At 41.3% G+C, this 21,862-nt stretch overlaps 1 protein-coding gene across 1 annotated transcript in view; it reads right to left on the reverse strand.

The window, feature by feature from the left end:
- NCOR2 (nuclear receptor corepressor 2) overlaps positions 1 to 21,862 on the reverse strand; it is a 737,979-nt gene that overhangs the window by 390,935 nt on the left and 325,182 nt on the right. Inside the window, exon 6 of the mRNA XM_082255577.1 lies at positions 21,363 to 21,476. Coding sequence (XP_082111703.1) covers positions 21,363 to 21,476 — 114 coding nt within the window. The remainder of the gene's footprint in view (positions 1 to 21,362; positions 21,477 to 21,862) is intronic.

The following is a 21,862-nucleotide window of genomic DNA, read 5'->3' on the forward strand; positions in this document are numbered from 1 at the left end:
TTGGTTTACCACATAAGTTCACAGCAGGAAAGAAGGCCATGTGTGAGTAGAATATATAAAATATCGTAAGAAGCTTAACCACTTGCCAACCGTAATATTACTGCGGCAGGGCGGCTCGGCTGCGTCCAGTCACGTAGTACTACGTGACTGGAGTGCATGTGGTTTCAGCGGCGCGCACGCCGCCAGAGCCGCGCCCTGCTGTGTTTAGACACAGATTGTCTAGGAAACAGAGAGAAGACCCGCATGCTTATGTAAACAAAGCAGGCGGATCTTCTCTCAGACAGGCAGGGACAAATCAGCAGTTTAAGCTAAGCTGAAACTGTAATCTGTCTGTGCCTGTAAGCATACAGGCATACATTTAACTCCTTTGATCACCCCCAGTATTAACCCCTTCCCTGCCAGTGTCATTTATACATTAAAAGTGCATAATATTTAGCACTGATTACTGTATTAGTGCCACTGGTCCCAAAAAGTGTAAAAAATGCCAGTTAGGGGTCCGATCTGTCTGATGCAATGTCGCAGTCCCGCTAAAAATCGCAGATCACCGCCATTACTAATAAAAAATAAAAAGTCCAAAATCTATCTCGTAGTTTGTAAACGCTATAACTTTTGCGCAAACCAATTAAAATACTCTTTTTGGGATTTTGTTTACCAAAAATATGTAGCAGAATACAAATTGACCTAAACTGATAAAAAATTTAATTTTTAAAAATGTTTTATTGGGAATGTTTTATAGCAGAAAGTAAAAAATATGGCATTTTTTTCAAAATTGTCACTCTTAATTTATAGAGCAAAATCTAAAAACCACAGAGGTTATGAAATACCACCAAAAGAAAGCTCTATTTGTGGGGAATGAAGGACATAAATTGTATTTAGGTACAGCGTTGCATGACCGCGCACTGCGCAATTATCCGTTAAAGTAAAGCAGTGCCGAATCGCAAAAAATGGCCTGGTCATTAAGGGGGTAAAACCTTCCGGGGCTGAAGTGGTTAAAAAGGAAACCATGCATGACACTCTAGAACTGCAATTCCCTCCTGCATTTCTCTATTCCCAAATGCTGCCTTTAGTGCCTGTTAACATTCGTGCATTGCGGAAAATTTGTCTAAGTTAATGTGCACTGCATTAAAGTTGTCTAGTAATTTCCAACAAGCTGCAAACGCACATAAAACAGGGTATGGATCGTCTTCCCACCGCCACTACATCACATTTCCATTCATTCATATACATATACCAACATATCTACACACAGCAACAGATGTACATGCGTTGTGGTGTGCTGCCCAAAAGTATTGCAGGTACCTTTTATTTGTGTGTTGTGGCCTGTTTAGGGCCCTTTAAAAAAAAAAAAACACAAAAAAGCACATTGCCTTGTGTGTTAACACACACAGAGAGGTCTGAATGGGCTCCTATCTCTGTGATTATAGTGATCATAGTGATCTGTAAAATATGTATAATATTCATCTCATTTAATGTAACTTTTTACTATACAAGACATACACAAAACAGAAATTAAAAATTTTAACAAAACATTATGGCAATAAATGGCCTGTCCCAACTACAAAAATAAGAGCACATTTGATAATTTTAAGTCTTAACAACAGGACCAAAAAAAAAAAAAAATGAGCCAACTATATTTCGGTAGTAGAGTAAGGAAACCACCTAGTGGTCATCTGTCATATTGCAACACAAAAAAACGCTTTTCTTTTTTACAAAAATATTTACTATTTTATTAACTGATATCCTCATTAAAAACAAAAATAAAAACCAAAAATAAAAAAAGTATAAAATTTAGATGCATTACACTGAAATCCTGTCATGCCATTTGATTGTAAGCTCTAACGAGCAGGGCCCTCTGATTCCTCCTATATTTAATTGTACTGCAACTGTCCTGTCTGCCATCAAATCGTAAAGTGCTGCATGAACTATTGGAGCTATATAAATTTGGTATAATAATAGGAAAAAAACGGTATGGTCTTTTTTTTTTTTTTTTTTTTTTTTAAAGTGACACTCACTAAACCACATCCTTAAATTCTAAAAATAATCCATTCACATCCACTACTTATTGGCCCTCTAATCTATTCATAAAATAACTTCTTACTATATTTTCTGCCTACTTGTAATATCCTCTGAATTCCTGAACCTCTCCTTTTTCCCCTCTCGTCCATTTCCATCCAGTGCCTGTTAGTAGCCGTCTTGTGCATTGCTCCATGCACACTACAAATACCACAGTCTATATTCCCAGTCCATCTTGAGAGCAAGCAAGAGGGGGTGACTATGTTCCTACATGCAGAGAGACCATGGAGAATGAACATAGCCACCCTCTAACAGTAAATTTGATGTCAGCAACAAAAAAAAAAAAAATGGAGATTTGGCGGAGGCTGAGCACAACTGTAGGTACGTTTTATACACTTGAATAGAATTTTCTTTTTTAAACCAGAGTTTAGTGTCCCTTTGAAAATCTATTACTTTTGGCACTCTGAAAGCCAGATTATGGTAAAATAGAAAAGTTAGTTTTAATTGGAGTTCCAACAAAAAGGGGGAAGCGCCACTTGTCTGCCCCCTACCATCCTCCGCTGCCACATTTGGCACTTTTTGGCGGGGAGTGGGAGCCGTTTTGACAGGTACCCACTGCCACTCCCACTTCTAGCTCAGTTTGCCACAGAAATTCGACCACCCGTCCTTCCCCCGCAGCCTTCTGGGACACTTCACAGGTCCCAGAAGACTGCGGCCCATTCACAAAGCGCAGCCAGTAGAAAACCAGCTGTGAAGCCACAAGGCTTCACTGCTGGTTTCCCTTAGTCAAGATGGCGGCGCCAGCACCTGATAGCGAATTGAATAATGGGCTCGGGTGAAGACAATGCTGGATACTTGGACAAGTAGGTGCCCGAATATTAAAAGTCAGCAGCTACAACATTTGTAGCTGCTGACTTTTACTTTTTTGTGAAGGCGCCTGGAGCTCCTCTTTAAAAATATGTTTTCTCTACTGTAACCTATGAGCAATATTAGTTAAGTGTTAAATCTAGAAAAAAATTATGAAATGTATAAAAAAACAAAACCTAAAATGTATTAGAAAGAAAACTTTTTCCCAAAAACACATAGAAAACACAGAAAATCCATTTAGAATACAGCAGACCACACCCAATTATCTATTTTACAGAAAAGAAGGTAAAAAAGAAATCTCATGTAAAGCAAAAGAAATCTTCGTCTATTTGTTCTCTTGGCACAGAGAACAGTTATGAATACTGAATACCAATTTCCAAAGCAGCGGTATGGCCTAACTGCTTTTCTAATACAAAAAACATCCAGTACATTTATAAAGCACTGCTGTGTGATTTATAAATGTACTCTGCACTTGCCTTCAAGAAGCCCTATTTATTCTAATTAATGGGAAAAAAAAAAAAGTGTCACGAGGAGTAGAAAACCTCCTTTTATAACTTGAAGAAGTTTATGTGACGGTGCCGTCTGTGTTCTCAGAAGTTGTGGGATAAGCTCATCCAGCAGCCAGGGTGATGATGACAAACTGCCCCCTCCCTGCTGATCCCTCCTCCTGCAACCACCCCCGCACCAGTGTATTCCTTCAGAGAACCTGGAGGAGGTGGCGGCTGTGCTCTCCCCCTCCAGCTCCTCCCTCTTGCTTAGAGTTGACACAGGAGTCCTGCCAAATCAGGAATGTGCAGGGTTTGATTACCCAACAACAATCTGTTTTTTTTCTGCTGCTGGAACAAAAGCAGTCTATGGAGAAACTCCTGAATCAAGCTGCACTGCTCTGACAAGAGGGAGGGGTTGAAGGAGGGAGTTTACAGAGCCAGCACCTCCTCCTGGCTCTTACCTCCTCTCTGCTTTGGTCACTACTACTATAGGGAGCTCAATCCCAGTAATCCTGAAGCAAGTTCTGAAGCACCCCTCTCCTTTACATGATTTCACAGTCCCAGGAGCAGCCGCTCCTTTTGCATCCTTCCCCCCTTGTCCTGTACCTGGTTCTCAGCAGTATTATACAGTATCTCAGTTTTATTATACAGTTTTTGAAAATGTTTTAATATAACTTTTCATGTGACCAAACTTAAGAAATGACACTTTGCTATAATGTTAAGTAGTGAGTGTACAGCTTGTATAACAGTGTAAATTTTCTGTCTCCTCAAAACAACTCAACACACAGACATTAAGGTCTAAACTGCTAGCAACAAAAGTGAGTATACCCCTAAGTGAAAATGTCCAAATTGGGCCCAATTAGCCATTTTCCCTTCCTGGTGTCATGGGACTCGTTAGTGTTACAAGGTCTCAGGCGTGAATGGGGAGCAGGTGTGTCTCATACTGGTCACTGGAAGTTCAACATGGCACCTCATGGCAAAGAACTATCTGAGGATCTGAAAAAAAGAATTGTTGCTCTACATAAAGATGGCCTAGGCTATAAGAAGTTTGCCAAGACCCTGAAACTGAGCTGCAGCACGGTGGCCAAGACCATCACTCAGAACAGGCCTCACCATGGTCGACCAAATAAGCACGTGCTCAGTGTCATATCTAGAGGTTGTCTTTGGAAAAAAGACGTATGAGTGCTGCCAGCATTGCTGCAGAGGTTGAAGTGGTGGGGGGGTCAGCTTGTAAGTGCTCAGACCATACGCCGCACACTGCATCAAATTGGTCTGCATGGCTGTTGTCCTAGAAGGAAGCCTCTTCTAAAGATGATGCACAAGAAAGCCAGCAACAGTTTGCTGAAGACAAGCAGACTAAGGACATGGATAACTGGAACCATGTCCTGTGGTCTGATGAGACCAAGATAAACGTATGTGGTTCAGATGGTGTCAAGCATGTGTGGCGGCAACCAGGTGGGGAGTACAAAGACAAGTGTGTCTTGCCTACAGTCAAGCATGGTGGTGGGAGTGTCATGGTCTGGGGTGGCATGAGTGCTGCTGGCACTGGGGAGCTACAGTTCATTGAGGGAACCATGAATGCCAACATGTACTGTGACATACTGAAGCAGAGCATGTTCCCCTCCCTCCAACATGATAATGACCCCAAACATGACTCCAAAATAACCACTGCATTGCTAAAGAAGCGGAGGGTAAAGCTGATGGACTGGCCAACCATGTTTCCAGACCTAAACCCTAATGAGCATCTGTGGGGCATCCTCAAACGGAAGTTGGAGGAGCGCAAGGTCTCTAATTTTCACCAGCTCTGTGATGTCATCATGGAGGACTGGAAGAGGACTCCAGTGGCAACCTGTGAAGCTCTGGTTAACTCCATGCCCAAGAAGGTTAAGGCAGTGCTGGAAAATAATGCTGGCTACACAAAATATTGACACTTTTGGGCCAAATTTGGACATATTCACTTAGGGGTGTACTCACTTTTGATGCCAGCGGTTTATACAATAAAGGCGTGTGTTGAGTTATTTTAAGGGGACAGCAAATTTACACCGTTATACAAGCTGTACACTCACTACTTTACATTGCAGCTAGATTGTAAGCTCTAGCGAGCAGGGCCCTCTAGTTCCTCCTGTATTGAATTGTATTGTAACTGTATTGTCTTCCCTCACATTGTAAAGCGCTGCACAAACTATTGGCGCTATATAAATCCAGTATAATAATAATAATTGCAGCTAAGTGTAATTTCTTCAGCGTTGTCACATGAAAACATATAATAAAATATTTACAAAAATGTGAGGGGTGTACTCACTTTTTTGTCATACTGTATATAGCAATGGTTTTCAACCTTAAGACCAGGGCCCAATAATACGTTTCATGCCTCACTCACAAAATAAAAGTATGGGAGTACACAATATGTAACAAAATTCTGAAAGGTTCTGGATGAAGTTGGATGTCACTGTGGGTAATGGGTACTGTGGGAAGTGAAGGGTTAGGGGACTCTGCAGCCGACTTTATGGTCCTGTAAACAATGAGGTTTCTGAAGGGAGATGGAGGCAACTGTGGAAGGTGTGTCTGTGAGTTTCCTTCAAGTTACATAGTTACATGGTTAGTCAGGTTGAAAAAAAAAACAAAGTCCATCTGGTTCAACCAAAAAAACAAAAAACAAACCAGTATTGAAAACCCAACCATACAATCCCATATACACAATCCTATACCCGCAGTTGATCCAGAGGAAGGCGAAAAAACCCAGCAAATCAACTTTACCTAAAAAAAAATTGTTAGTACCCACTTACTGTATATTAAGTACACCCAGGAAAGAATCAAGACCTTTTAAAGCAATCTAGTGAGCTAGCCAGAACCACATCTGGAGAGAGTCTTTTCCACATTTTCACAGCTCTTATGGTGAAGAAACCTTTCCTTATTTGGAGAAGAAATCGGGTTTCCTCTAGCTGTAAAGAGTGCCCCCTTGTCCTCTGTGTTGACCTTAAAGTGAACAACTCAACACCAAGTTCACTATATGGACCCCTTATGTATTTATTATAAATGTTGATCATATCCCCCCTTAATCTCCTCTTCTCAAGAGAGAATAAATTCAGTTCCTCTAATCCTTTCTCCAAGCTGAGCTCCTCCATGCCTCTTATCAGTTTGGTTGCCCTTCTCTGCACTTTCTCCAGGTCCCTGATATCCTTTTTAAGAACTGGTGCCAAAACTGAACTGCATATTCCATTAGAGCAGTGGTTCTCAACTCCGGTCCTCGGGACCCACTAACAGTCCAGATTTTAAGTATTACCCTGGGGAGATGCAGACTAGAATACTGCAATCACTGAGCAGCAAATGAGATCACCTGTGGTGTAATTTAGTTATCTTGCAAACCTGGCCTGTTGGTGGGTCCCGAGGACCGGAATTGAGAACCACTGCATTAGAGGTCTTACTAATGATTTGTACAGGGGCAAAATGATATCTCGCTCTCTGGAGTTCATGCCTCTGTTAATACAAGGACTTTGCTTGCTTTGGAAACCGCAGCTTGGCATTGCATGCTATTATTAAGCTTGTGATCAACCAGAACACCCAGAAATGCTTATTATTTTTATTTGTATATGTGTACCATACCAATTATGCATTATAAATAATAATACAATGTATTATTGGTAAATTTCTGGGATAAATGGTCCCCTGCTACATTATTTTTTATCGAAAGGGTTATTTTAATATAGATTACATGATTACTGGTTTGCCTTGTAACATAGTGTAGAGCTGGCATGCTGGTTCTGTCTGGGAAAACACTTTTAGCACTAATACCACACTATCCAAGCCTGCTACTGGGAAAGCAAAGCATTGATAGGAAATACATCTTAATAGTCTGGTCACCTGCTCCTAGGATTCAGCAGCTGTGTATTGCTTGCAAATACCATTCCATCTCAGTAGGCCCTGCAGGATAGCGGTTATTAGGTGGAAGATTAATAAAAATGTCCCAGCGCATCGCTCGGCATGGAGGAGAACGCACTGCAAATTCCAAAATGCTCTTAACACTTTCTTTCCGCTTCAAGCATGATAACACCAGCCCTCTGCTCATCTCCTGTCCTGGGGGACCTGGCTACATTTAAAGGTCATCTCCATTAGCCCAGTGGCAGGATTTGATTGCAAAGTAACACGGTGAAGGAAACTCTACCATGTGTGTCAAATGCAGACTGTTGTAATTAATAATAGCAATGAAGGATTAAGTGCTCTTTGTATATACCTCAGTAGCTATGTCAAACCTGTACACTAAGTTTTTTTTTTTTTTTTTTTTTTTTTTTTTTTTTATCATTGCTGCTTTAAACAATTCACAGTGAGGGGGAACAGCTGGAGGAAGTCCAGTCTTTAAAAACAAGGCTTTGATTTACAAAAGACAATTTCCTAAGACCATAAGGAGGAACAGCATGTGCTTATTTTATCACTGCATCCTCCATAGCATTCTGATAGATAGGCTCCAAGCGTGATACTACAATGCTGTCATGAATGTACCACATGTACACTCGCTAGCATTCTGATAGATAGGCTCCAAGCGTGATGCTACAATGCTGTCATCAATGTACCACATGTAAACTCGCTACCAACCAATCATCCACCTGTATAAAGGTCAACATGACAAAATGAGCTTTTCCCCATTCAGAAAGTGTGATGTGGCTTATATACTGGGACCAATCCATTTGCTTGCATACTGGAACAGTTCAAGTTAAAACAGAACGCTTTGTTTTAACTGGAAAAAAAAAAAGGCACACTAAAAGCATAAATAGGAATCCAAGGGAGATGTGAGGAAATGTAGGGGTTGTGCATTTGCTGACTTGGCTTTTAAAATGTTAAAGCTCCAGATCGGTTATTCATATCCCTTTTTTCTGTACTCAGTGACTCATTGCAAGAAGCTCCCCAAATCTGATGAGGCAGAGCAGTCGCTTATCAGCCACTCGCGGTAAATGTGTTACAGGATCTTTAGTATCATAGATAGCAATTCCTTCCCTTTGTAAATCCAACTGTAGTAAGCCTGCTTTGCAGATTCATGACTGCATGACACTTTATTCTGTGGAAATCCCTGTAATCCAGATGTGTGATAACCCTCACAATGCAATAGCTTTATTGTACAGCACAAAGGGTACTGTCCAAGCAGATAGAGGCATATTTATAAAGTGATTGTGACATACACAGGTTAATTCACCAGCAGTGAAATGTAAAAACACATACACCAGTAAGATACACCTGCAGTGAGGGCCGGTTCACACTTGAATCGCACAGGAATGTGGTCCATGTTCCTGTGCGATTTAGTGTGGTGCAATTTCATTTGAATGGGCTGAAATCGCACTGGATTGCACCAAAAGTAGCGCATGCACACTTTTCAAAAACCCACTGCACCACTTTGCATGGTACCATGCAATCTGCTGCAGGCAAACACTCTGTTTGCGATCTGCATTTGGGGTGTCGTTAGGAATACATTGACACCCAAAGCAGCTTCCACACATAGTGCGGTAAAATGTGCGCAGAACGTGGATTTACCTCGCTACGTTCTGGTGTAAACAAGCCCTAAAGTTTTTGAAAATATCACATCATCTACTCTATAAGGATCCATGCACACTGGGCTTAAAAAAACGACAGTTCCCTTGACAGAAAAAAAAATGCACATATAGTGTTTTTTTGTACATAGTTTAGACGAGTTGAGTGTTTTGCGTTTTTTCTGGCAGAAAGCTCCAATTAGAAATGCAAACCAGAAGGTTTTTTTTTTCCTGCCTCTAAACGGCTTAAAGTGTTACTAAACCCATAACAGCAAAATCAGTGTGTATATGCAGTAAAGCATGCCTGTTATGCTCATTATGGAACCTAAGGGGTTAAAATCTTTTGCATTGCATTTAAAGGCTGTTTGATCATGTCTCTCTGATCCTCTTCTTCTTTCACTGTCTCCAAAAAATAACCTGATATTTACAGAGCCAGGGGACAGGCTGCACATACTCAGTTTGATGTGTATTGCTAGATCAGCACAGGGCCAATCAGCACAGTCCAGACATGTCCAGACAGAGGATCAGGGGATAATTTGAAAACTACTCCTACAAGCTTCACTATGAACTGACAGAAGTCACAAGGCTGCTATATACTGTTGATGAGAAAAGGTTTCAGTTTACATCACTAAAATAATTGCATTTCGATGTTCTGCATACTGTGGGAGACCAGATATAGTGAATGCAGGTTCTGGGTTTATTAACACTTTTAAATATGTCTATAATCATCCTAATGTGCATGGACACATAGGATAACACTAAGCTGCTTCTACAGGCAAAACATATAACTCCTGTAGTAGCAATGATTTTTAAGCCAGTGTGCATGGAGGCTAAATATACTCCCTAGTATCTATACATGAGAAAATATAGAGAAGAGTGATTAAAATTGCAACATATGTCTTTTTCAGGGATCTCCAAACGTTTCAGTACAAGGCCCACATCATATATTTTACAATATTTGCGGGCCAAAACAAAAAAAATCAGTTCCGTAAATGAATGAATAAAATGTATTGAATGTATTTTTAATCAGCAATATATAATTCAGTACAGAGAACTTCAGTTAAACAAAGCAAAGAAAGTCCAAATGGGCTGTAGCCATTAATAAAGGTTGAAAAAAATATTACAAACTGCATCTTTCTCATCAGAGTCCCCCTATTAGAAGGGTCCCCATCAGAGTTCCCTCTTACATTACAGTTCCTTCTTACATCAGGGTCTCCCATCAGTGCCCCCCCTTATTCCCAAACATTTGCATTTTCAAAAAATTAGGGCACGCTGGGTACCAAGACAGCTTTCCGCTTTTGACCGACACAGAAGAGTTGAAGTCTGCACTGCGTTGAAGGAGCTGCGTTGAAGGAGCGTTTTGACAGGGAAGCCAAGGATTTTCTTGATTGCATCGTTACATGGGCACATCATTTCACTCCGGAATCAAAAGGAGCATCAAAGCAGTGGCAGCTGGGAGGCATTGCCATATCCCCCTTACAGCCCGGACCTCGTTCCAAGTGATTTTCATCTTTTTGGATCCCTAAAAGAGCTCCTTGGAGGTCAGCAATTCAGCACTGATGATGAAGTGAAGCATGCTGTCCCAGGATAGTTCAGGCATACTGACAAATCTTTCTATGCTGAAGCTTTCTAGGCATTAAATGTGGAATGAGTGTATAAATGTAGCAGGGGAGTATGTTGAAAAAAAAATGCAGCTTCCACTCCTTGAAAAGTGTTCTATTATGTAAACTCAAAAAGTTCAGTTTTGACTTGAACGCCCCTCTTTTAAAGCTATTCTGGAACAAGATAGATACTGTATGTATAATATTTTTGCATATTCAAAATATTTGGTGGGTGCAGCAATGTTGCCAGTGGGGTACTTGACAATTAGAATTCATTTATTGGCATTCTCCCTTTCCAAAGGCTGATTCATTGGATGGCTTTGTTTATAAATTAGCTAGTTAGACTGTTTCCTTGTGTTGGTACATATCCACCATGAGAATGTCTTTTTTTTTTTTTGGAGATGCCTGGGGGAACTGCAAAGTCTACAAAGTCACACTGCACAACAGTAAGTTCTTGTGTTTCGAAGTGTGTTGACATGCCCTTTAATTTTTTGTCAATGCAGATGTAACACCTCTAAATATTGTTTTTCCTATCAGGCTCAGAATAATTGGAAATTCAAGGAGACAGTGAGCAAGATGTAGCAGAGACAAAGCAATCTCCGCTGTCCTCAGATGAACCTTTCTGCAGAATAAAAGGAGGAAGCTTGCAAAAAGATTAAGCAGCAGCTCTGCGTTCAACAGCCACGACAACACCCTTTATTCCATGAACTAATAGATCCCCATAACACAGAAACACAATCTCCCTAAATAAGTTCAGGCTCCAAATCATTGGGGAGAATTTTAGGAAAACCGCAGATGAAATTCTGTTGGGACTTTAATCACTTTTTTAATCACTTCAACGTAAGAACTGGTTGAAAGTATAATATATATATATATATATATATATATATATATATATATATAAGCTCCCTCAAACACCGCTCTATGTATTATATAGCAGAAAAATACATTTGCACTTTTTTTTTTCTATGAAGGGTATTCTTCAGTAGAGTAGCAGTTGTGATGCTTCTTGAGATTGTATAATCATGGAACATAAGAATCCCAGAGGATGTATGAGTTGTTAGTTTTTAGCTACAAAAAAAAAAACTGCCTGTGAGTTTGCATAATATTCAGTTGATTTCTACAGATCTTCCAGTCAATATATCTTCTTTGTACCAAAATCACAACACAGAATTGGGACATTCATGCATATTGATGAAAACAACTATAGAAAGGAATGCAAGCTATTTGTGGTTTAGAAATGATAAAAAACAGGAAGCCACTCTATTTGCCAGTCATATGTAAACTAGCATATCATACCAATGTTTGCAATGCTTGGTGGACTGCGATCATACCATAAAAATGCCAAGATTCCTGCAGACGATCGTTGTATTCTAAGGTAACATAAAAAAGGTTACACATGGAAATTACAATTTATGTAAAGCCTTCTGAATTGCCGTTCAGTGTGTGATTAGGTGACCTCCACGTACGATGATAGATCTTCCTAGATGTTGACCTCCTGGCCTTCAAAAGGTAGGAATCACTGAGTCAGAAAAGCCCCTATCCCTCAACACCTTGCTTTCAACAGCCAAGCCGTTAAAGCCAGCGACCGTAAAGCAGGATGGGAGATCGGTCCTTGAGACAGCAGATCTTCCCATAGAGGAAGTCGCCATGGAGGATCCACGACCATTTTTACCAGGTCTGCGTACCAAAACCGCCGAGGCCAGTTTGTAGCCACCAGAACGACTGTAATGCCTTCCACCGCCACCCGGCGAAGAAACCTTGGCAGGACGACGAGCAGAGGGAAGGCATAAATCAGGCATTACTGGCTCCAAGGAGCCACCAGAGAGTCTGTGGGATCAGCCAAAGGATCCCGAGACCTGGCCACAAACCGCCAAACTTTTCTGTTGAGGCGAGACGCAAACAGATCCACCTCCGGAGTCCCCCACCGGGCACCTCCAGATGAAGGGATTATTCCCCTTGATCCAACACTTGACGACTCAGGTAATCCACTTGCCAATTCTCAAGAGCCAGAATGTGGACTTTGGAAAGAGCCGGAACATTGACTTCCGCTCAAACCAGAATCTTGGCCACTTCCTTGGCTGCCAGGACACTCTTGGTGCCCCCTTGATGATTGATGTAAGCCACAGCCGTGGCATTGTCCGACTGTATCCGAACCGGAAAGCCGCATAGCCAACTCGGAGCAGGCACAGTTTTATCACCCTCAGCTCCAGAATATTAATCGGCAAGGAGGACTCTTCTGTCGCCCAAGTCCCTTGGGCACAGAGCTTCCCCAGCACTCCACCCTAGCCTGACAGGCTGGCGTCTGTGGTAACCACCGTCCAGAACAGCGGCAAGAAGGACTTGCCCTGACACAGAAAAGGTGACTGGATCCACCAGGATAGAGCCGACTTCGTGAGATGGCTCAAACAAATCTTCTGGTCCAATGAACGAGGATCCCTGTTCCATTTTGCCAGAATCTCTTTCTGCAGAGGTCTCGAGTGAGACTGAGCAAACAGGACTGCTTCAAAGGTTGATACCATCAGGCCCAAGGCCCTCATGCAAGCCCGCAAGGAGGACTGATCGGTTTCCATCAGCAACCTGATCGCCCTTTGCAACTTCTGAAGCTTATCCAAGGGGAGAAAGATCCTCGCCAGAGCAGAGTCGAGAATCAGCCCCAGATAAGTGACCCGTACAGATGGCGTCAGGGCAGATTTCTTGAAATTGATTGTCCACCCGAATTCTTGAAGGGTCTGAACTGTAATAGAGATGTTGGTCAACAGATCCGAATGAGAGTCTGCTAGCAACAGGAGATCGTCCAGATATCCCAAAATTGAGATTCCTCGCTGACATAACAAGGCCAGCAACTTGCCAAAAACTCTTGGAGCGGAGGCGAGACCAAAGGGTAACGCCACAAATTGAAAATGCACCTCTGCCACTGGAGGAATCGCTGATGTCCCTCGAATATGGGGACGTGGAGATACTCATCTTTGATATCGATGGAGGCCAGAAAATGCCCCTGAATTAAGGATGCCACCACGACTAAATGGACTCCATTCAAAACTTCTGCACCCGCACAAAGTGGTTCAGAGCCTTGAGGTCCAGGATTGGACGCACCTTGCCCTCTTTTCTGGGCACTGTGAACAGGTTTGAATAGAAATCTTGAGAGCGTTCCTGCGGAGGAACCGGCATGATCATGCCTTGAGCCAGGAGATCCCGCACAGCTTCCCGAAGATCTTTCAAATGCTCTGGAGACAGGTGAAGATTTGACTGGAAAAACCTGTCCCCCGGCGGGGACCAAAATTTGCTTTTGTACCCGGAAAAAATCAGTTTGCGAACCAATTTGTCTTGAACGAAAGAAGTCCAGGGTTCCTGAAAGAAGCGCAGACGTCCCCCCACCCCAGATTTGGGTGAGGGCGCCCCTTCATACTGACAAGAACTTGTCCGCAGCAGCAGACTGACTGGCTTTGGACTTGCCCCAGTGCTTCTTAGCCCCTCCAGAAGCTCTGAACAGCTTACCTTTTTCTTGCGCCCCGGGGGCACGAAAGAAACCTCTATGAGCAGTAAAGGAAGGACCCTACTTAGCACGGGTTGTTTTACCTTTGGAGGATTGAGGAAGAAGAGTACTCTTCCCGCCAGTCAGACCCTTGATCAACTCATCCAGTGAGTCGCCAAACAAACACTCTCCCAGAAAAGGGAGACCTGTAAGGGCTTTCTTGCAAGCTTGGTCAGCCGACCAGCTCTTCAGGCAAACCATGCACCGCAGGGCAATCCCCACAGCTGAATCTCTGGCCACCAGGGGAGCCGCATCCAGAGACATATCACACAGGAACACCAGGACCTGGGCCATCTGGTCCAAAAGATCCATCAGTTCTGGGGGAACGTCAGGGTCCAAGTTCCCTTTCAGAACCCTAATCCATGCCGTAACCGTCTGTGATACTAAAACAGACACAAAGAACGGTTTCAAAATGGAACCTGCCAACACATGAAGATGATGGGAAAGGGATTCCACCCGCCTGTCCACCGGTTCAGTGAAAACCGGGGAATCTTCCACTGGCACAACAGTAGATTTGTTCAACCTCGAAACAGGGTGGTCCACCTTAGGTGGCACCGTCCAACAGTTGAAGACCACATCAGCAAAAGGATACTGGGGTTTAAAGCGTGTTTGCACCACTAGCACATGCTTAACGTGCCATCATTAGTCATTCACAATATCATGAAAAGTCTTGGGACACGGGAAAACCTTGCCAGACTTAATACTCCTTCTCTAGGCAGAAACAAACTGGTTTGCTGAGCTGAGAGTGTGTAGGTTATGACTGTGGGGACAGCCCTGTGGGCATGTACATGTAAATTTTTTCCTGCTTAGACTACTCCTGCAGGGGGCAGCATAACCCCATTCCACTGATGAAGATGAGGCTGCGTCTGTCAATGGACGATAGAGAAATATTTCTCTCAGCTTTATCCACTTGCACCCCCTTTAACCTCGCCCTTTTCGCTAATCCTCCTTTGGCAACCTCCCCAAAACAAAATGCCCCCCTTTCTCTTTCCAGCCCTGTCCCCTTTTTCTTCCTTTATTACTTAATGCAAAAAAAAAAGGTGACTACTGAGCCCAGATACATACTGAGCCATATATCTGGGGCTACCTTTACAACCAAACATGGGGTCTGTACGGTCACTTGATAAAGTACCTAAAATCCTGGCCTATTGCTCTTGGCCACTAGTTGTCTATGTCACATATAGTCTGCTTCTTACTTAGTTACATAGTTAATCTGGTTTAAAAAAGACACAAGCCCATCCATTTCTGTAATAGAAGAACATTCTTGCTATAAGCACGCAGCACTACCTGTCCAGATGTATTTTCTAAATAAAGAATTTACAAATAAAAGGCATGTTTATTTTCTGCACCTGAGAGAAGGACACCCAGGTTTAGCAATCTATTATTGGTTGTGTAATTGTAGTTTTCAAAGATTGCACCTACGACATGCAATCAAACTGTAAAATCATAGCAATATAGCCAGAAGGCAAATTTCTTGATTCTCCATCGTACCTGCTGATAAGAATGACACATTATGCAAGTCATACATTTTCCAGTAAATGTACATCATAGTTTAGAAGGGGGATCTACCAAGATTCCGATTGTTCCTACTATAAGGATACAAAACCTTTGCGTATGCTTCCCTTATTTTACACTGATAAAACAAGCAAATCTAAGTTTTACAAGGGTGATCGTTTTCTAAGCTGAAGTTTTGTAAAGATAGTGTGTTGTATATCATAGCAAGCTTTGACAAATGGCAATAATGTAGCAGATGCAATTACAGGGGCTATGGGACGTATTTATCACACTAATCAGTCACCACATTTATGCCAAACACCTGCTCAAACATTGGGCACATTATGCTCTTTCAGTGCTCTTTGCACATCTGTATTTCCAATTCTTCAATAGGCTTTCCAAATATATATATATATATATATATATATATATATATATATATATATATATAACATTGAATAGTGCCAACTGACAAATCACAAGTAATTGAAACAATTCACAAATTATTTTATATGTGTTCCTTATTTTATAAAATGTTTGAATTCACAATTCGTGAAAATCTGTTATTTCCTGAATTAAATAAAAATGTAACCATTCAATGCCTCTATTTCTCTCAAGAAAAAATGCCTTTTAGACAAAGTGCACTTATTCTTTTTGCCTCCCTCCACTGACCTAACAGATTCCACCCTTGCCCTCTGCAAATGTATACGTACCAAGTTCTGACACTTGTGGCCTCCAAGTAATGTTTACATCCAAAGACTTCTTTGGGGGCTTACTGCTCATACGCACCAAGTGACAGAGAACTTACCATGCTGGATGTAAACAAAGCCCAGAGGCTGCAGCAGTCAGATCTCGGTACAATTACATTTACGGAAGGGAAAGATGGAATCTGTCAGGTCAATAAAGGGGCAAAAAGATTAAGTGCACTGTGTGAAAGCGAACCTAATATTTAAAAAGGTAACATTTTTGTTTTACCGTCACCTTATACAGCGGGTAACAATAAGTACTGAACATGTCACCATTTTTCTAGGTAAATATACTTTTAAAGGTTGCTAGTGATATGAAATTTTCACCACACGTTGGTAACAACCCATGCAATCCATACATACAACAAAACCAAAATAGAAGAAAATCAGAAATAAAGTTATGTGTAATAAAATGGAATGACACAGGGAAAAAGTATTGAACACGCTAACTGTACATTTTTTTTAATACTTTGTACAAAATCATTTGTTGGTAATGACAGCTTCAAGATGCCTCCTGCATGGAGAAACTAGTCCCATGCATTGCTCAGGTGTGATTTTTGGCCCATTCTTCCAACCTTGAAGGTTCTGTGGGCCTCTGCTATGAACTCTGATCTTTAGTTCTTTCCATAGATTTTCTATTAGATTCAAGTCAGGTGATTGGGTGGGCCATTCTAGCAGCTTTAAATTTCGCTTTCTTTGAAACCAATTGAGAGTTTCCTTGGCTTTGTGTTTGGGATCATTGTCTTGCTGAAATGTCCACCCTCGTTTCATCTTCATCATCCTGGTAGATGGCAACAGATTTTTGATCAGGAATGTCTAGGTACATTTTTTCATTCATCCTTCATTCAATGTCCTGAAGTCAGTACCATATGCTGATTAACAGGACCACATCAGGATGTTCCCACCTCCAAACTCCACGGTTGGAATGGTGTTTCTGGGGTGATGTGCATTGCCATTTCACCTCTAAATATAGTGCGCATTATGGCATCCAAGAGTTAAATTTTGGTCTAATCTGACCAGGCTACATTTGCCCAGTATTTCACAGGCTTGTCTAAATGTTGTGCAGCAAACTTTAAATGAGCTTAAACATGCTTTTTCTTCAGCAATGGAGTCTTGCATGGTGAGCATGCATACAGGCCATGGAGGTTGAGTGCATTACTTCTTGTTTTCTTTGAAACAATTGTACCTGCTAAATCCAGGTCTTTCTGAAGCTCTCTAAGAGTGGTCCTTGACTCTTGGACAACTCTTCTGATAAGTCTTTTCACTCCTCTGTCAGAAACCTTGCAAGGAGCATCTGGTCGTGGCTATTTTAGGGTGAAATTATGTTTTTTCCTCTTCTGGATTATGGCCCCAACAGTGCCCACTGGAACATCCAGAAATTTAGAAATCCTTCGGTAACCAATGCTATCAGTATGTTTTGCAACAATAAGCCTATGAAGGTTTGAGAGTGCTCTTTGCTTTTACTCATCATGAGATGTTTCTTGTGTGACACCTTGGTAATGAGACACCTTTTTACAGGCCATCAGTTGAGATGGAACCAGCCGATATTAATTTGCACTGGCAAAGGGGCAAGATTGCTTTCTAATTACTACATTTCAGCTGGTGTCTTGGCTTTCCATGCCTTTTTGCACCTCCCTTTCTTCATGTGTTCAATACATTTACCCTGTGTCATTCCATTTTATTGCACATAACTTAGTTTCTGGACTTATTTGTTTTGGTGTCTTTGTACTGTTCGTATGGATTGCATGGGTTATCGACATTGGGTGAAAATGTCATGTCAATAGCACCTTTAGAAATATATTTACCTAGAAAAATGGTGGCGTGTTCAATACTTATTTTACCCGCTGTATATTTCTCTGTTCTAAATAAGCACTTCATCATTCCTTCTCTCTGAGCTCTGCTGTAGAGGGACTTCACAAGGCTTATTAAAGAAGATGTAAACCCTAACTGGAGAACATTTGTTTGCGTAAGCACAGCGTATCAAACTTTTGCTATGATTTTCTTTTTTAGAAAATAATGTTTTCACATTTTTTTATTCTTTTTTTGTATCTCAGTGATTTTTATGTTTTCCGGCCTTTTAGATTTACTTCCTATCTACATACTTGAGCTTCAGTAGCAGCTGCATCCCATTGTTGGGGCAGCTTTTTTGATGGTGACAATGCTGGACCTTGCCAGTGCAATACAATCTGAGATGGCCACCTGTGTTCTCCACTGAAAGGGCATGTGACAGTATGACAACACAGAAGAGCAATTGCAAGACAGGAACAAAGCATTTTCACTCCAGAATAGGAAATGACCAAACAAGGAACCACATGGCAGGATCAGCAGGTATTATTTCAATTAGATCTGCATGTTTAAAAGGATTGGAAATTTCTTTTAAAATTACATTATCATATTAAAGATTGTATGAGAGTTAAGTGATTATATAGCTTGTTTGTTGGATTCGGCGTGGGGACACAATGGATGACTTCAGCTGTCGTGCTTTTGCTGGGCGTCTAATGTACAGTGGGGATCGAAAGTTTGGGCACCCCAGGTAAAAATTTGCATTAATGTGCATAAAGAAGCCAAGGAAAGATGGAAAAATCTCCAAAAGGCATCAAATTACAGATTAGACATTCTTATAATATTTCAACAAAAGTTAGATTTTATTTCCATCATTTACACTTTCAAAATAACAGAAAACAAAAAAAAAAACAACGTCTGCAAAAGTTTGGGCACCCTGCAGAGTTAATATCTTTTGCAAGTACCACGGCTTGTAAACGCTTTTTTGTAGCCAGCCAAGAGTCTTTCAATTCTTGTTTGAGGTATCTTTGCCCATTCTTCCTTACAAAAGTCTTCCAGTTCTTTGAGATTTCTGGGCTGTCTGTGACGCACTGCTCTTTTAAGGTCTATCCATAGATTTTCAATTATGTTGAGGTCAGGAGATTGTGAAGGCCATGGCAAAACCTTCAGTTTACGCCTCTTGATGTAATCCCCCGTGGATTTCGAGGTGTGTTTAGGATCATTATCCATTTGTAGAAGCCATCCTCTCTTTAACTTCAGCTTTTTCACAGATGGCATCAAGTTACCATCCAAAATTTGCTGAAATTTTATTGAATCCATTTTTCCTTCTACTCGTGAGATGTTCCCTGTGCCAATGGCTGCAATACAACCCCAAAGCATAATTGATCCACCCCCATGCTTAACAGTTGGACAGAGGTTCTTTTCATTAAATTCTGTGCCCCTTCTTCTCCAAACGTACCTTTGCTCATTCCGGCCAAAAAGTTCAATTTTAACCTCATCGGTCCACAGAACTTGTTTCCAAAATGCATCAGGCTTGTCTATATGTTCATTTGCAAAGTTCAAACGCTGATTTTTGTGGTGAGGACGCGTAGAAGAGGTTTTCTTCTGATGGCTCTTCCATGAAGACCATATTTGTACAAGTATCTCTTTAAAGTGGAATAGTGTACCACCACTCCAGTGTCTGCCAGATCTTTCTGGAGGGATTGTGTAGTCAAACGTGGGTTTTGAATTGTTTTTTTTACAATCCTGCGAGCTGTTCTGTCTGATATTGTTCTTGATCTTCCAGATCTTGCTTTAACTTCCACTGTTCCTGATGACTGCCACTTCTTAATTACATTCCGAACAGAGGATATTGACATCTGAAAACGCTTTGCTATCTTCTTATAGCCTTCGCCAGCTTTGTGAGCGTCAACTATTTTCAGTTTCAGTTTTCTAGTCAACTGCTTAGAAGATCCCATGGTGCTGATTGTTGGGGCAAGGTCAGATGAGTCTGGGCATTTAAAACCTTTGAAATTGACATCACCTGGTCTTCCCAGACGATGATTGAGAACAATCCATGACACTGGCAGGTTTCAGCCTTGCAAAGGGGGCAGTGCATGCTATAAATTCTGCAGGGTGCCCAAACTTTTGCAGACGCCATTTTTTTGTTTTCTGTAATTTTGAAAGGGTCAATGATGGAAATAAAATCAAACTTTTGTTGACATATTATACAAGAATGTCTAATCTGTAATTTGATGCCTCTTGGAGATTTTTCCATCTTTCCTTGGCTTCTTTATGCACATTAATACAAATTTTTACCTGGGGTGCCCAAACTTTTGATCCCCACTGTATCCTTGTGCTTTTAAGGAAGACTGGGCTCCCTCCAGGCATTCCTTCCCCTAACTACTTCGCACCCATCCACAGTAGATTTACTGCAGGTGGGTTGCGCAGGCAGGCCTGACAATGTACCTGTACGTCGCCGACTTGCTTCCGGGTTTGAGGCACAAATACACGCACCTCTTGCTGACCCGTACCTGGATTGCGCACAGCAAGAGTTTGGCAGCTAATTTCAGCCAATGATTTTGGCTAAAGTCAGCTGATTGGCTGTGGCCAATCATACACAGAGTTCTGTGTTTACAAAAGCACAGATTTCTGTTTACTGTGAACAGAAATCTGGCTGTTCAGATAAAAAAAGCAGCCAGACAATAAAGTAAAATCGGCACACATTATACACTGTTAAGTACACAGATAACCACTTGATTGCCCTTAGATGTTAACCCCATCCCAGTCAGTGTCATTAGTACAGCTGTGCTTAGCTGACTGGATGCTGGTTTTCCAGAATGCTCATTTGAGAGAGCTCTAACAAGCATGCTCACGACCGACTTCTGTCGGACAAGGGGCTGTACACATGGGCCAAACATCAGCCAGTTCCTGCTGAACCGACTGTTGTTGGATGATTTTTGCCCCTTGTGTACCCAGTCTTAGATGGTTTTTATCATTTAAAGATTTCCCCTCTATTCCCATTCCACTGGCAACTGTAAAATTTTAAATTTTCCATTATGGTCACAGGAACAACAACAAGATGGTAAATCTCAAACAACACACAATAGTTTTTTGTTTTTTTGCAGTATGAGCAAAAAAATTAATTTGGAAAAAGCTGCCAAAAGAGGAAGACATACAAGACCATATTAAATAATAATAAAAAATAAAATAAAAAAGATGTACTCTTAAGAGCGTTGATGATCTGCTGAGAGACATAAGGAAAGAAAGTATCTTAACACAAAAATATGCACATGTTTTCATAGGAGCACCAAAAAAAGTAAGGATAGCAGCAAACTCACCCTGTTCTCATCATATATAATTTGGACCAGACTGCGATGCTTTGATTCAGTTGGTGGAGGTGAAATGGGCTTCTCTGGCTCTAATGGTTTGGCTGCTTCCTCTTCTAACTGTTGCTGTAGAAGAAAATAGAGGCACTTTACTGTAGTTTCCTAGACTGACCTAGAATGCCCACTGGGAGTAAAGTCTTGCAGATTTTGAGAACTGGTTCTAAACACAGTAAGCTCATTATGTATGAGTGACTCTCTGAGAACAGTACACAGCTGCTCTCTTCTGTCTCAGGTCAATGAAGGCAGTTCTAATGCATTCACTATGCTCACCAGTGTCACATTTGTCAGCTGTCATTTAACATTTGTACTTTGCATGTTCACACATCAGTTTACATGTACGTTGTATGTATAATCTTTCAGTTTTTGAGAGCTGGATGTTGTTGAAGCATACACACAAGTAAATACTCAAATTATGGGACTCAAATAAAAAAGTGTAAACAATGAAAGTATTT

Source organism: Pelophylax lessonae, assembly GCF_965119305.1.
Source record: "Pelophylax lessonae genome assembly, chromosome: 1".
In the NCBI taxonomy this organism is placed as follows: domain Eukaryota; kingdom Metazoa; phylum Chordata; class Amphibia; order Anura; family Ranidae; genus Pelophylax; species Pelophylax lessonae.